At 38.9% G+C, this 13,709-nt stretch overlaps 1 protein-coding gene across 24 annotated transcripts in view; it reads left to right on the top strand.

Moving 5' to 3' along the window:
• Positions 1–13,709, top strand: part of UNC80 (unc-80 homolog, NALCN channel complex subunit) — a 108,296-nt gene that overhangs the window by 17,458 nt on the left and 77,129 nt on the right. For 13 of the 24 annotated variants that reach the window (XM_072418582.1, XM_072418581.1, XM_072418567.1 and 10 more), the window contains exons 17-22: positions 2,364–2,527; positions 5,055–5,153; positions 8,116–8,360; positions 8,647–8,753; positions 9,761–9,820; positions 12,735–12,891. In XM_072418582.1, coding sequence (XP_072274683.1) covers positions 2,364–2,527; positions 5,055–5,153; positions 8,116–8,360; positions 8,647–8,753; positions 9,761–9,820; positions 12,735–12,891 — 832 coding nt within the window. The remainder of the gene's footprint in view (positions 1–2,363; positions 2,528–5,054; positions 5,154–8,115; positions 8,361–8,646; positions 8,754–9,760; positions 9,821–12,734; positions 12,892–13,709) is intronic. The other 11 variants (XM_072418587.1, XM_072418586.1, XM_072418585.1 and 8 more) reach the window with 4 other exon arrangements.

Here is a 13,709-nt window from a genome sequence, read left to right as displayed (position 1 = left end):
TGGTTATTACAGTTATTGTTAATGGGCATTTACCAGAAAAGCATATGGAACAAACAAATGATTATTTTGTGTCAATGCATTTAAATTACTGTAAGGTCCTGGTCAGCACTGGCTTCACCAGACACCAGTCCCCCAATCTCACACCGCACTCTTCACCTATAGCAGCCCCAGCTCAGCCTCGGGAGATTGGTTGCGTCTCCCAGCACTTGGTTGCCCCAAGGTCTTACTGCACAAGGGATGGTGTCTGGGGAGGGGCTGGCAGCAAGCCAGGAGCTCACAGATAAAGCAGTACCAAGATTCCAATAGAGACAAGTCCAGAATAAAGAGCAAGAGGTCATACACAGAATATCTGTCTACCAAGTACACAAGGGCAACACACAACCAGAGTCGTGGTCACATGCAAGGGGTCCAGGCTGCATACAAACGATAGGTCAGGAACAGGCAAGGTCAGCAACATTAAATCAGACGAAGCACACTTCAGCACAGATACCTATACACTACAACAGGCAATGGTGACTGGAAGCAGACAGGCTATAATGTCTTGGCAGCCAATAGCAGCGCAGGACTGAGTCGGGAGCTGATCAGCTTCTAGAATCCCCTTCAGCTGTGCACAGCCTAACAATGGATGCTGGGGATGCCAATAATCCATCAGGCTGCACATCTAAAGGGAAGCAGGGGCTGCTGCTATCTTAGTTCGCCTGGCTGCTGCAAATTACATCGCTGAACAGATTAAACAGAGTCGCTGGACAAATGAGCATCTCCTAACAGTTACATTTTTTTTTGGTTTTTAGCTCAGTGATTTACCAAACATTAAAGAAATGATAAGACTGGCATACCTGGTGCATTTACCTTTAAAAAACAGTTAGCAATTCCAACGTCTATATTTCTATTCTGACAGATTCCCAATAAAGTATTTTAAAGTATTAATTGTAAGGCCATATTTCACTACAATACATGTTAGGCCACCTTTACATGAGTTGTTTAGTTAGAATGTAGAACACATTGTACATTACCAATAAAGAAATATACTACTATATAGTATGACTAACACCAGGAACACAGAGGGTCTTTCCTGTTCCAGTTGTAGATGACAGTGAAACATCAGACGGCAAGTAATGCTAACAATAACACCTAGCATTATGTTAGGTAGAGGTCCTAATTCCAGTATCAGCTCCAATAATACAGAAGATGATAGGTATAGGTAACAATGTGTACTGTTTTAACTTTGTTTTTTAACTTTTATCAACTGCAGTGCCAATCCAAATGACTTGATGAAGGCTTTCAATATCAAAATATTTGATTATTAGGAACTTGATTGTGTGACTACTGATCTGCGAATAGAATACAAAATAGATAGACTGGCTAATTGATATATTAAGTTATTCCAATGATTTATTGTTTGTAAAATTTTACTTAGGTAGAACAGTGTTCTTTTGAATATGTCTTTGTTTAGAATAGTCTACAAATAGATGTGACTTATTTTAAGCTAAACTATTCCTTAAGGGCTACTAGGGATGACCTAGTGAACCTACTTATTAACATTTTTCAGCACTGTGGCTCTTAAGAGTGATATTAACTAAAAAGAAGACTGATATTTTGGAACTAAAAGTTCTACTTCACTGGCTTGCTTTGGCTTCCATATGGTTTGAGTGACTGACCAAATATATTCATAAAGCAGATAAAGTTAGCTGATCTGCAACTGTTCCTGGCTCAGTAACCACTACCAAACCACTACCATTTGTTCCATCACAATATTTACAAATTCATTTAGCATCCTCAGTGAACTAGCTCTAGCTTTAAAGTACATTTCAGGGACAAAACTAAAATTCCTTCCAACCTCCATCACTCCTTTTTTTCTTTAACCCACAAAGCATGATACACTTACCTAAATCTGCCATCATAGTCCCTTGCCAGCACAACTTCCTCTCTTAGCCAGTACTTGGTCATTCCCTCTTTCTAATGTTACCACTGTGGGTGTTCTGGTCCATTCAGAAAAAAAGACCTGCCAAAATAGTAGGAAGTGCTCACAACATACAGTGACATAGACACGTTACCAAAGGACATTACCAAATGTGCACAAATAAGACTCAGTGCTAGAAAATCATTTGAGTTTAGCTTTAGATGAGTTTTATTTTTTTATTTTTTAATGCTGCTAGAAGTTAGAGGGAATAAGAAGGGAGATTTGGAAGATAAGAGTTGTTGAAATCATACCGATATGTTTAAAAAACAAATGTTTTCAAAATTGGTAAAGATTGCTTTGAGATGCAACATTTCTTCGTTTTGGTTGAGAAGATCTGAAATCAAGACAGATTGAATTTCATTCTTTTTTATTATGCCATTGCATCTGTCTTTTGTATTAACAGGGTCTGTACTGTGATATTCGACAACTGGTACAGTTTATTAAAGAAGCTCATGGCAATGTGTTTCGCCGTGTCGCACTCAGTGCCTTACTGGACAGTGCTGAGAAGCTTACACCAGGGAGGAAGTCTGATGATTCACAAGAACACAGACCTTCAGGAAGCAAAAGGTTTTTCCTTAAAATAAAGTAGCTTTGCTACTTTCTTTTTTTACATGCTATGCTCTTTTGCTGTATGTGTGGCTGCTTCAAGCACTTGACTTCCATTTTCTTTTTTAGTTTTACTGTTATCTTGTATGTTTTATTTTTATATTGTAACATATAGCTAATACTCTTGTGTATAGTATGGACGTATCTACAAAGAAGCAGTAAATGAATGTGACTTTTGTGATACCAAAACATTTTTTGGCTTACACTAAGATGAGTAAAACAAATGTTCACAGTAAGCCATCTTATACTACCCTGTTTTTCTTTCAGTTGTAGTGTGCATGTTTGTACATGGGCCCTGCTCATTATTCTGCTAAGGCAAACATTCTATCTCCCAGGTAGCACTTTCCAATGCTACTATCACCAAAAGTAGTAAAATAAAAAGCTACTAGTATAGAGAAGAGGCTGAAAAATGCTAATATGTTTCTTTTTATTTTACAGTTATTTCAGATATAATTAATGTATAATTAGGTGATTGACAAGCACTGCATATTGTTCTGTGTTGATAACTTTTGTGTCTGTAACAAATGTACCTAAGACAAAGATTGATGGGTTACGAGGGGTTGCTGAGAAGTTCCTGGCTTTGCCCAGAAAGAAGAAGGCCAGAGTTATGAAATAACACATTTATTCAACATATTTCCCCCTGAGACTGATGCACTTGGTACAGCGTAGTTGCAGCTTTTCTAGGCCGTTCAAATAAAAGTCCTTTGGTTGGGCCACAAACCAGCTCTCAGCAGCATCTTTGACGTAAGAAATGTCTTCAAAACGTTGCCCCTTCAGGTGTTTCTTCAAATTCCGGAACAGATGATAGTCGGGCCAGGTCAGGTGAGTAGGGGGGATGGTGGACTAATTGGAAACCCAAGGTGTTCAATTTGGCAGCCACAACGTTAGACGTGTGCGCAGGTGCATTGTCCTGCAAAACAAGGATCCCTTTGGTCAACTTTCCATAGCGTTTCGTCTTAATTACCTCCTTCAGCTGGTCCAGGAGGTTAGCATAATACTGCCTGGTTATACTAGAGCCCTGAGGTAGGTAGTCCACCAAAAGAATACCCTCTTTGTCCCAGAAAACGGACACCATGACTTTTTTGGCCGATTTCTGGGTTCGGAACTTCTTCAGCTGTGGGGACCGGCTGTGGCGCCATTCCTTTGACTGTTCCTTGGTTTCAGGATGGATGTGGAGCCAGGTTTCATCCTCAGTCTCTAACCTAGCCAAAAAGTCCTGTGCAGCTTCAAAATGGGCCAAAATGGCTTTGGATGCTTCAACTCGTTCCTTCCTCACTGTTCAAACATTTCGGCACCCACTTCGCTGAAAGCTTGTGTATGTCTAGGATAGTGGTGATAACAAACCCAACATGCTCCCGTGAGAAGTCAAGTATTTGGGCTTTTTTGCAGATATTCGCCGGTCCTCAATATTCAGCTCAGGGACAGCATCGCAGGTTGCCGGCTCAGGTCATGTTGGGGGGTGCCCACTGCGTGTTCTCTCCCCCCGTGTTTTTGACTTTCCCTGGAGAAACAAAAATTTCATGATGGCCCGTAACTCCAACAACATAAAACTTGCTTGTGCCTCTGCCATCACAGCTTCTTACTAAAAGAAAAAACAGTTTTAAGAATCACCAAGTTTTAAGAATCACCTGATTTTTGCACTGTTACATACTAAGATATTAGGTCATATGCCCCCACACTCATTGTTCTATTTCATCTGGAAGGGGGCAAAGCCAGGAACTTCTCAGCACCCCCTCGTACGTGACTTACACAGATCTTGATACTTGTGGAGCCTGGAGTGAAGAACCAACACTGTGTAGTTACCTTTGCCTCATCCACTACTGTAGATTACCTTCTTCTTATTAGTTCCGAATAAATTGATGGCATCCATAGTCATGGTTATTCTGATAGGAGATATGTCATCAATATGTTTTGAAACAGTAGGCCTCCAGACCAGGACCATGACCTGGACATAGTTGCAACTTTTGTAACCTATGAACTATGATACATCTGTAGCTAGTAAGAGTAATAAGTCGGGTATAGGCTCAAAATGTGTTTCAGGTGGTAACCTTGTTGTTTCATTGTACTAAGCTTACAGTAGATAAGATATTGAACCTTATTAAATCTTAATTCCCAAAGCAGCTTTACTGTGCTCTGGATGGAAATCTGTGCAAACAGCTTCTTTTTTAGACATCAGATATTTCACACCTTTAAAGACCACACCTAATATCTCAAAGAACAAAAAAAATACAGTTATACAGTTTTTATCTCACATTGAAATTTTGCTACCATGCTGTTTCATTCCATTGCTTGCTGCTGCTCAATACAATTGCACTCAGCAGAGGAATTGCAATATGAGATAACTGCTCATTTTTGAAGCTTTGTTGTGGATAATACCTGAAGCTTGTTTTGTAGTTGTTATTGGTGACAAATTTATGCTAGTCAGCTCAGAGGGACCAGGGCACTGGTTGACTTTTCTTTCCTCTGGTTGGCCCTATTGCACCCTTAGACCAGAAGAAGGGAGCGCTCCTGAAAAGGGTCGGGTGTCCTATGCGCCCGAGGAGTGCCGAAGTTACATCTCTAGCCACCCCCCACAGACTCCAGAGCAGTAAGTAAGGCAATTATTCCAAAGACCTAATTGTGTCTAGTCTGTGTCCTCTGATATCAACTTATGTTCTACAGAGAGCTTCTATTGTGAATGGCTGTATTATTGCTTTGATAGTATTACATGATATCCTTGTTTAAGTCAAAGTGTGTGCTATTTTAAAGTGTTTCCATTATCTTGAGTATAGTTTTATCCCAACTTTGAACACAATTATCAATTAAGTTCTAAAACGCAAAAGTTGACCCACATGGAAGCATTGAGCAGTTTTATATTTGCTTCTGTGAGCGCTTCACTGCTTTTGGAAATCATTCTCATTGTTTTAATAGATTTACACAGTGCATTAGTTTAATACAAACATCTTAAAAAAAAGTTTTGCTCCAATGTTTTCTGATTTCCATTCCAAAAATGACATCTGGATTATGAGTTTAGAACTGATTATTTTCCACTAGCAAAACCAACAGATTATTAGGGCACCCATGATTTGTGTGTCAGTACTTTGCTCATCATTAAAAAACATGTTATCATGGACAAAGACGAGTGCATAAGGGTATAGGTTTGAAAGAATCAGCAGCAAGGTAAGCATCTGTGCAGTCAGAAGAGGAGATGATGAAGGGAGGACCAGGCTATTTACAAAACTTGAATCAGTACATAAGTGCTATGAAGGACATTTGTCATTGTAATTCTTTTTTTTATTAAAAATTATTTAATTAAAAATATTAGGAATTTATTGGAATTCCTTTTTTAGGATATTGAAAGAATTGTTCGGATTGTAGAGTTTGAGAAGATTTTGCTCAGCTTTATGAATGTTATGCAGCCACACTGTGAGGTATAAGTTGCACATATCCTGACATATGCATTTACATAATGCAGATGCTCTTCACAACTTCATGAATAGTCATTGCCCCTCCAGATCCATAGCAGGACATCCCTCCAAAACAAATGTAAACTAGCGCTCTTTTGCAACAGTGAATTCATGCCCCAGGAAATGTGGTTTTGCCCTTAAGAATCAGTGTGGTCTAATGCTCCCATTCTTTTAAGTGATTTATCATTTGATAAGCTTCACTTTCCTTGTGATACACATTACAGTTAATGCCTCTATTTCATGGCCAATATACACCCAGGTCATCTTCAGACTGATGGACCTGCATGGCTGATTCCAAATCATTTTGAATCATGAATCCTGAAATACCCTTCCATCCTATACCAATTTTTTGGACGTGCTACTAAACTATTCCCAGTATAAAACAACCTTCTTATGCTCCATCCTTTCCTTTGCTTTCCTATCTCCTAAGCCTTATCTAATACTCCTGGGTTTTTTGTGCCCAACATCGAATCCTCCAAAATGATGTCCATACTCCCTCTATAAAACACCATTTTCTGGGGCTTCCACAATCCCTACTCCAGTCAGGTGGGTAGCTACAGGTGCAAGAATGCAAGAAATGGACATACTTTGCTATTTGCATTTACTTTGTATTACATATAACAGGCAATAAAGCAAAATCAAAACCAAATTTAGCTCCAGACCTTCAGCAGTTTTCATTTATTGCAAACATCCAGAATATGAGAATAAAAGAAAAATCTAGCTGAACATTTTGACCAACAATAAATATTTTCCTGACCTTTTCCCTTTATTAAAGTGATCCTGCCAGTATCACAGTTGGTTATGTCTTTATCTGAGTTTCCCTCTAGAATAGCGGTTGCCTACCAGTGGTGCGGTCTGTGAGAAAATTTTGGTGGTCCGCCGCTCTGGCCAGTGCGCCCCCCAGTGGGGTCCTTCTCCTGACCCCACTGATCATGTCCCCTGTATAGACACAACATTTGTTGTGTCCACGGCCCTGCGCTACTGTCCCCCCAGGATGTTTAGCAAGTGGGTCTGAGCCTGCAATGGGAGAGCGGGCGGGTTCTGGCATCATGGCATGACTCTGGGGGAAGTTTCTTCCTGTTTGAATGACACGCGGCTTCCCACGCATGTGCGGTTCGGATTTCAGATCTGGTGCATGCGCACTTGCTTCTACTACATGCTGCCGGATTTAAAATGATGAATTTAGTGGTTCATGAGGTCCGAAAGGTTGGCAATCACTGCTCTTGAAGACTGATACATCATTTGGCCAGGTGTCATTCAAAGTCAGCACACACTTAGGACTAAGATTTTGATTCAGAATGAGACTCAGACTCAATCTTGTATATTTTAGCGGAGGAGCATACATAGCAAAAAGTCATCTGGAGGTAGCACTACAAAATAACCTGGCTCCGGGTGACTTTTTGTTTTAGCTCTGCACTGCAAGGTGCATACATAGAGTGCCAGCCACGGGACAATGTGACTCCTACACAGATCATCAGTGTAAGTATGTACTATAATTAAACCTCCTCTCTCGTAATGAAACTGCATGAAGCAAGTTGGAAAAAGCACATCTCAATTCCTGGCTGACGGACATGCAGCCTCATCTAGCCCTTTACTCTTGAGCCTGTCCCTGGCCTTTAATTCATTGGAGTTCTGTTTTTTTAAGTAGAGACTTAGCATCATGTGGGGATTACCTGGGGCAGTTTGCATTTAAATGAAGCCTGCCTAGGAACACCCGCTTCTGCAGACATACATCCCCCCTTCAAGTCACTTTACATTTTTTACAGCTTGCTCAAGAGCCAGCTCTCTGCTTGCATCAGGATAGAGGGATATTGTTTGAAGTACTGATGCAGGGTGCAAACTATTTACAGGACCCTCCAGACCCCTCGACCAGCCAATAAATGCTTGCGGATAATAGTGTCACTGAGTCCAAAATAAGATATGCAATAAACATGGAAAGTTGAAAAATATAATTGGTGATGAAAGTGAGGATGCGGAACCAGGTAAAGCGAGATTATGATCATCAGTTTCTGATTCCAAGGAGAAATGATGTATACATATAAGCAATTAAACAAAAATGCTGGTAAATGTTTTCTTCTGCTGCTCTTTTTCTTTATTTCACAGCATTATCGAGAATTTAAATGTTCATCCCGATCTGTCTCACAGTGATGAACAGGGGGCGGGTCTGGGCCGCAAGGATTTTTGGCGCAAGATGTTCAAATCACAGAGTGCAGCAAGTGACACCAGCAGCCAATCAGAACCAGACACTTCAGAGTGCACTACAGCTCATTCCGGCAATACTACTGAGAGGCGCTCCAGATCCAGGTCCCGCAGGATATCTCTCCGCAAAAAGCTGAAGTTGCCTCTAGGTTAGTGTTCTTTGATAATACTTAAGAATTATAAATGAAAGTGGGCTTATTTAAGTAGGCAAAGTTCAATAACACATACCAATCAATAAATCTGACATCATAATCCAAAATGTGTTTGGCCGCTAAAGGTTGGTGCAACTTGTTGCAGTGTTTTACTGAATAAGCCTATTAGTGTTCCTCTGTATGCTAAACTGGAAAATGTAAAAATTAAAGACATATTCAAATAAAACTGTATATTCCATATTGTTTTGTTATTAATATTATCTTCCCATGTCTGCATATTTAGGCAACTGGTTGAAGCGATCCTCGCTTTCTGGGCTTACTGACAATGTTGACGATCTTTTGGACATAAGCTCTGTGGATCGGCTATCATTTATTAGGCAGAGCTCTAAGGTGCACTTTTATATTTCATTAAGCTATCATGATTACTGATGAATAAATATGTGCTGGAAGCATAATGTGCTGTAATTACTAACACCACAAATTAAAGATGATCTTATTTTAAAATTTAAATGCTTCTCAGTTAGTAGAAAAGTGGCAAGTATTAATTTCTTCTAAGCAATCTTTTGACTAATCTAGATGCTATATTGTCAGTTTAATTGCTGGCTATATCACCTGGCTGACAGTTCATTCTGGTGCACATGGGAATATGCTATTTGGCTCGATACAATAAACATAGCTGCTCACCATATCAGGGAAGTGCAGCTCACTAAAAGGTCAGTCCTGACACAGTTTTAGCAAATATTGTATTTATTTCCTGATGATACTGAATAAAGTGACACACTTTACAAAATAAAATTACTCATTGCTACAACACTCTTGTTGTTTTTGAGAACTAAGAATATTGAAATATTGAATAATTATCAGAAGATAAATGGCACAAACTAAGTTTTTCTAAAGCCTAAAAGGACCAGTAGACTTAAATTAGATACTTCAGCTTTGGGACAGTCCTACTAGACTGAATCATTTACTGGCATATTATATTTCTCATTGGCTGTTGCGTGGGACCCCTATTAGTATCATTTTACATACACCTATATTTTATCAAATATAACAGTTCACACTTCACTATTTACTAATTCTTATATTCAACAATTCCACTTCAGTATTGACTTTTTAAGGCAACTGTAGTCAATCACTGGCTCAGAGAATAATTATTTGCTGCTAAAAGTTTGTAGGTTAAAGTCAACTTTTTAACTTTACCATTGTAATATTCAAATATAATTTATTAATATGCTTTCTCCTTTAAAATAGAAATCCTTAAATATATTTACACTTTGCATCTAAATGGTTGCTGCATTTCTTTTAATTTGTTTTGAGAGGGAAAGGGTATTACCCAATTTCTTTTTATTATTAATTAACCACTAGCTGAACCTGTCTGCTCATTCTCATTTGCATAGAATGCCACTGGCATTAGGAAGAGCTTGCCAGCAAAGGAGATGGAGGAGATAGACAAAAAGGTAAATAACTTAAAAAGGAGCAAATATCAAGCATGGCATGTATTCATATACTGTAAAACATTTTCACATCTTCTTGTTTTGCTGTTTACTGTTGAGAGAGATGATTGTGGAACAGTCCTTCTGCTAATTGTTCTACTGCTCTTCTGAGTATTAATCCTGCTCTACCTCTACTGATTGCAGAAGTTGTACTTACTACCATCCAACTTGCTTTGCTTCATTGGAAGGAGGAACACTTGTAACAATGCTAAGCTGTTCACAAACTACATGTTGCAATGCAAGTTGACTTGTAATAAAGAGTCTGATATCAGCTTATTGGGAGCAGGGTCAATTCTTAGTCTTCAACAGTGCGATACATGAAATATTGTCTAGTTTAGTCATTGTGTGAAAAAGTGCAGTGATCTTGCCATACAGCTTCTTAGGCTTCTTATATGTTTTTGTAGATATGTTTGACTAGATACATACATGATACTATGTTTGATTAGATACATTTATTCTTTTTAATAAATGCTAAAGATAATCAGTAGACAATAATCAAAAATATCTGGACTTATTCTGTAATATTGTGTGCTTCAATATTACAGAACAAGTAATTTGAATATGACTGACTTTCACTAGCTATATTATAACCTGGATACATGAAAACGTTAACAGACGTTAAAGTTTGTAGTTTTAAGATGATGTTTTTGCTTTTTAGTATGTGTTTCTTGTCCTTGTGTTTCTGTGTTTTTAGAAGGTTCAAAATGCATTTTACTGAATTTGAAAGTGGATTATGTATTATTTAATATCAACCTTTTTCAAATCTGAACTCCAGGCAATATTTTTTTTAATTTTACATAAAGTAACACAGGTACCTAAATTTTACATAAAGTAATACAGGTACCTAAATCTGAGCCTTCAACCTCTGAACTTAAAGTGGGGTAGAAAGCAATCAGGAAGGGAAGAGCATCATACTAAGCTTAATTGATCACAATGAACATGCTTTCAACAAAGGACAGTATAGGGATCATCTCAGAAATGTTTTTCAGCTCCTTCATTGTCCACAAAGTAGGCTGGTGTGGTCAAGGCTGTATTGTATTATTGTGGTGTAGCCTCAAAGACTGCTATTACCTGTTTCTACTAACAGCAGGGGTGTGAAAATCACAAGATTGGCTGAAAAAAGTTACTTTGGCAGGTAAAATAGTAAACCTGTATTTTACCTGTTCCTTTATGTGTTTGCCTGGAGTTCTGCTTAAAAAAGCATATAAATAAGAGTGTGTAATTGTCTGTATGTGCATTTACCGACTTCAAAGAAGTAAAATTATACTAGAGATTAATGTCTTTTAAAGTGAACATGTTCTTTGCAATTATTGGGAAAAGTGGTTTTCTTTACCTCCCAAGGGGTATAGGGTTCACATGTGTTTAGATTCTACTCATACTCCACCACTGGTATCTATCTTGGGCCCTCCCAGGATATATCCAGTAATTTTAGGAATGGAGGAACATGTGATGGACAAAATATTCAAAAGGTCCCCAAGCTTTTGAAGCACACGGACCACTAAATGCATGGATTCCGGGCTGTGCATGTGCGGGGAGCCGCGTGTCATTCAAATGGGAAAGAATTTCCCCCCCGGAGTGACGTCATGATGCCAGAACCCGCCCACTCTCCCATCGCAGGTCTGAGCCTGCGATGATAGAGTGGGCTTGTTATGTTCAGAGACACAACCTGCCCACTGCCCTGAGCCTGCGATCTGTACAGAAGACATGGTCTGCAGCTCTGGCCGGTGCACCCCCCAAGCAGGGTCCTTCTCCTGACCCCGTTGGGGGGTGCGCCGGCCAGAGCCGTGGCCCACCTGTCAGACAGCCGCAGCCCATTAGTGGGCCGTGCACCAGGGGTTGGGGACCCTTGCTTTAAATGACAGAGGACACAAATCAAAGCCTGTTTTAATCTTTGCAAATACTGTGTACAAGCTTGCTGTTTAAGCTGCAGTGTACAAGGCTTTAAAATGAATACATGGGCTATGGGTACATATTGTAGTCCTTAACAAAGCAGATATTTTCCACTTACTAGTATCTTGGTTGGAATACCACACATCTAAACCTACTGGTAACCTTTTAAAGATGAATGCCAAACATCTAAGTACACAGATAAGACAGACGTGTGGGAGATGTTTTACTTGCAAAAAGATTTATCTTTTTGTCCCTTACTTCTCAGGCTTCTCTGTACTTTTCAGTCTTACACAGCTCTGACACCTAGCACAGTCCTGTAACATTTTTTCTCTCTCCAGTAGCCTGTAACTGGACAATGAAAGAAAAAGCAGCATACTGACAAGCTCATTTATTTGTCACTCTGCTCTCTTGTCCCCTTTTTGGAACATGAGCACTGCAGGACATTTGATTGGCTCCTTGCGGTACTCCTCTCTCTACCTGCCTGAGCTCTGCTATATAGTAGATTGCAGAGATTGATATCAAGTCAATTTCAGGTACTTCAACTATGTGCATTTGAAATCATACATTTAATAATTTATTATTGAATACAAAGTTACATTGCATTTTGCAAGCAGTTCAGCTTTAATATAAAATGTTCAGGTTACAGTTATACATTTTTAAAGCTTTGGTATATTACACTCAGCTGCCCAACCTGATGGGCCCAGTACCAGCTACTACTCCCTATGCCACTGATGTGACTGAAGCTACAAGCTTGTGTGTATTTTTTTTAATTGTTGAAAGTAATAAAACAAACAAAACGTAAACAGTGGTAACTGCATATTCCCAAAGCAAACTATTCACTAGGGGGAGGGGAATGCCGATAGTAAAAAGACCAGGGACAAGGTTTTGTTATATATGCATGTATTCAGGTAACAGTCATGGCTATTGTGGTTCTCTTTTTTAATCAGTCCTAATCATATATAGATACACTTGTTTCTTTTTGGTGTAGGTGAAATTTACTAGTGCCGTAAAGTTGTCTGAAGCCGGACCAGGAGCAGGAATGGATGGTGGACGAGATGAAGAAGAAAATTTTTTCAAGCGTCTTGGTAAATGGCGCTCAAGCAGAAGGAATACATCCAAGCTTCATCACACAGAAGAAAAAGATGGTTAGATATCAGGGTTCTCGTTTTTTTTCTGTTCCTTGGCAATTATTTTACCTTCTTCCATTTAAATTTTTAACACTTTTGCTGCTGAGGTGACTTGCAATGGATTTACTGCAACCTCCTTCCTTAGCAAAATGTGACCCATAACAATACCTATTTCTCATCACCCTTCTATTAAATCTGCAGCAGACTTATTCAACCCACTCATCTATCCTATTTTTTTCCATTTGAATTTCTTTCTGTATTTCTCAATAAATAATACACGAAAAAAAAAATATATCTTTCAAAATGCACCTGTTACCTGTTTTTAAAAAAAGAGAGATATTATTTGATCCAGGCCAACACCTTGAAGGCAATGTCCTGTTCGCCTTAGTGATTTAGTACAGAAATACAGAACTTTCTCCTAACTGCTGAATAATTAGGTGGCGGTGCATTTTTTGCACGTAAAATTTGGACTTTACCAAAGAGCATGTTTCAGAAAACATCCCTCACTAAACCTTTCCTCCATTTCACGGCATGCTTTCTTTAATTTACCAGCACAAATTTATCAAAATTTGGACGTCCAGTATTCTAAAATACGGCATTCCAGAATCAGTTCCATATATTATGGACTCCATACTATTATTTTTAGTTGTGTATTTTATACAAATATATTTTTGTTAAGACTCCAGAACATTTAATAGGACAAAAATTCCACCCAGATACCTTGTTTCAATTATCTCTTTTCTTCTGTGTTTGCATGACCAGCATCTGCATAACCATTTCCAAATAAGACACTGTCCTTCTTGCATCAGCACTGTTAAATTGTGATTGTATTATTG

The sequence above is a fragment of the Pyxicephalus adspersus genome, chromosome 7, assembly GCF_032062135.1.
Source record: "Pyxicephalus adspersus chromosome 7, UCB_Pads_2.0, whole genome shotgun sequence".
Lineage (NCBI taxonomy): Eukaryota > Metazoa > Chordata > Amphibia > Anura > Pyxicephalidae > Pyxicephalus > Pyxicephalus adspersus.
This window is presented reverse-complemented; position numbering and strand designations above follow the sequence as displayed.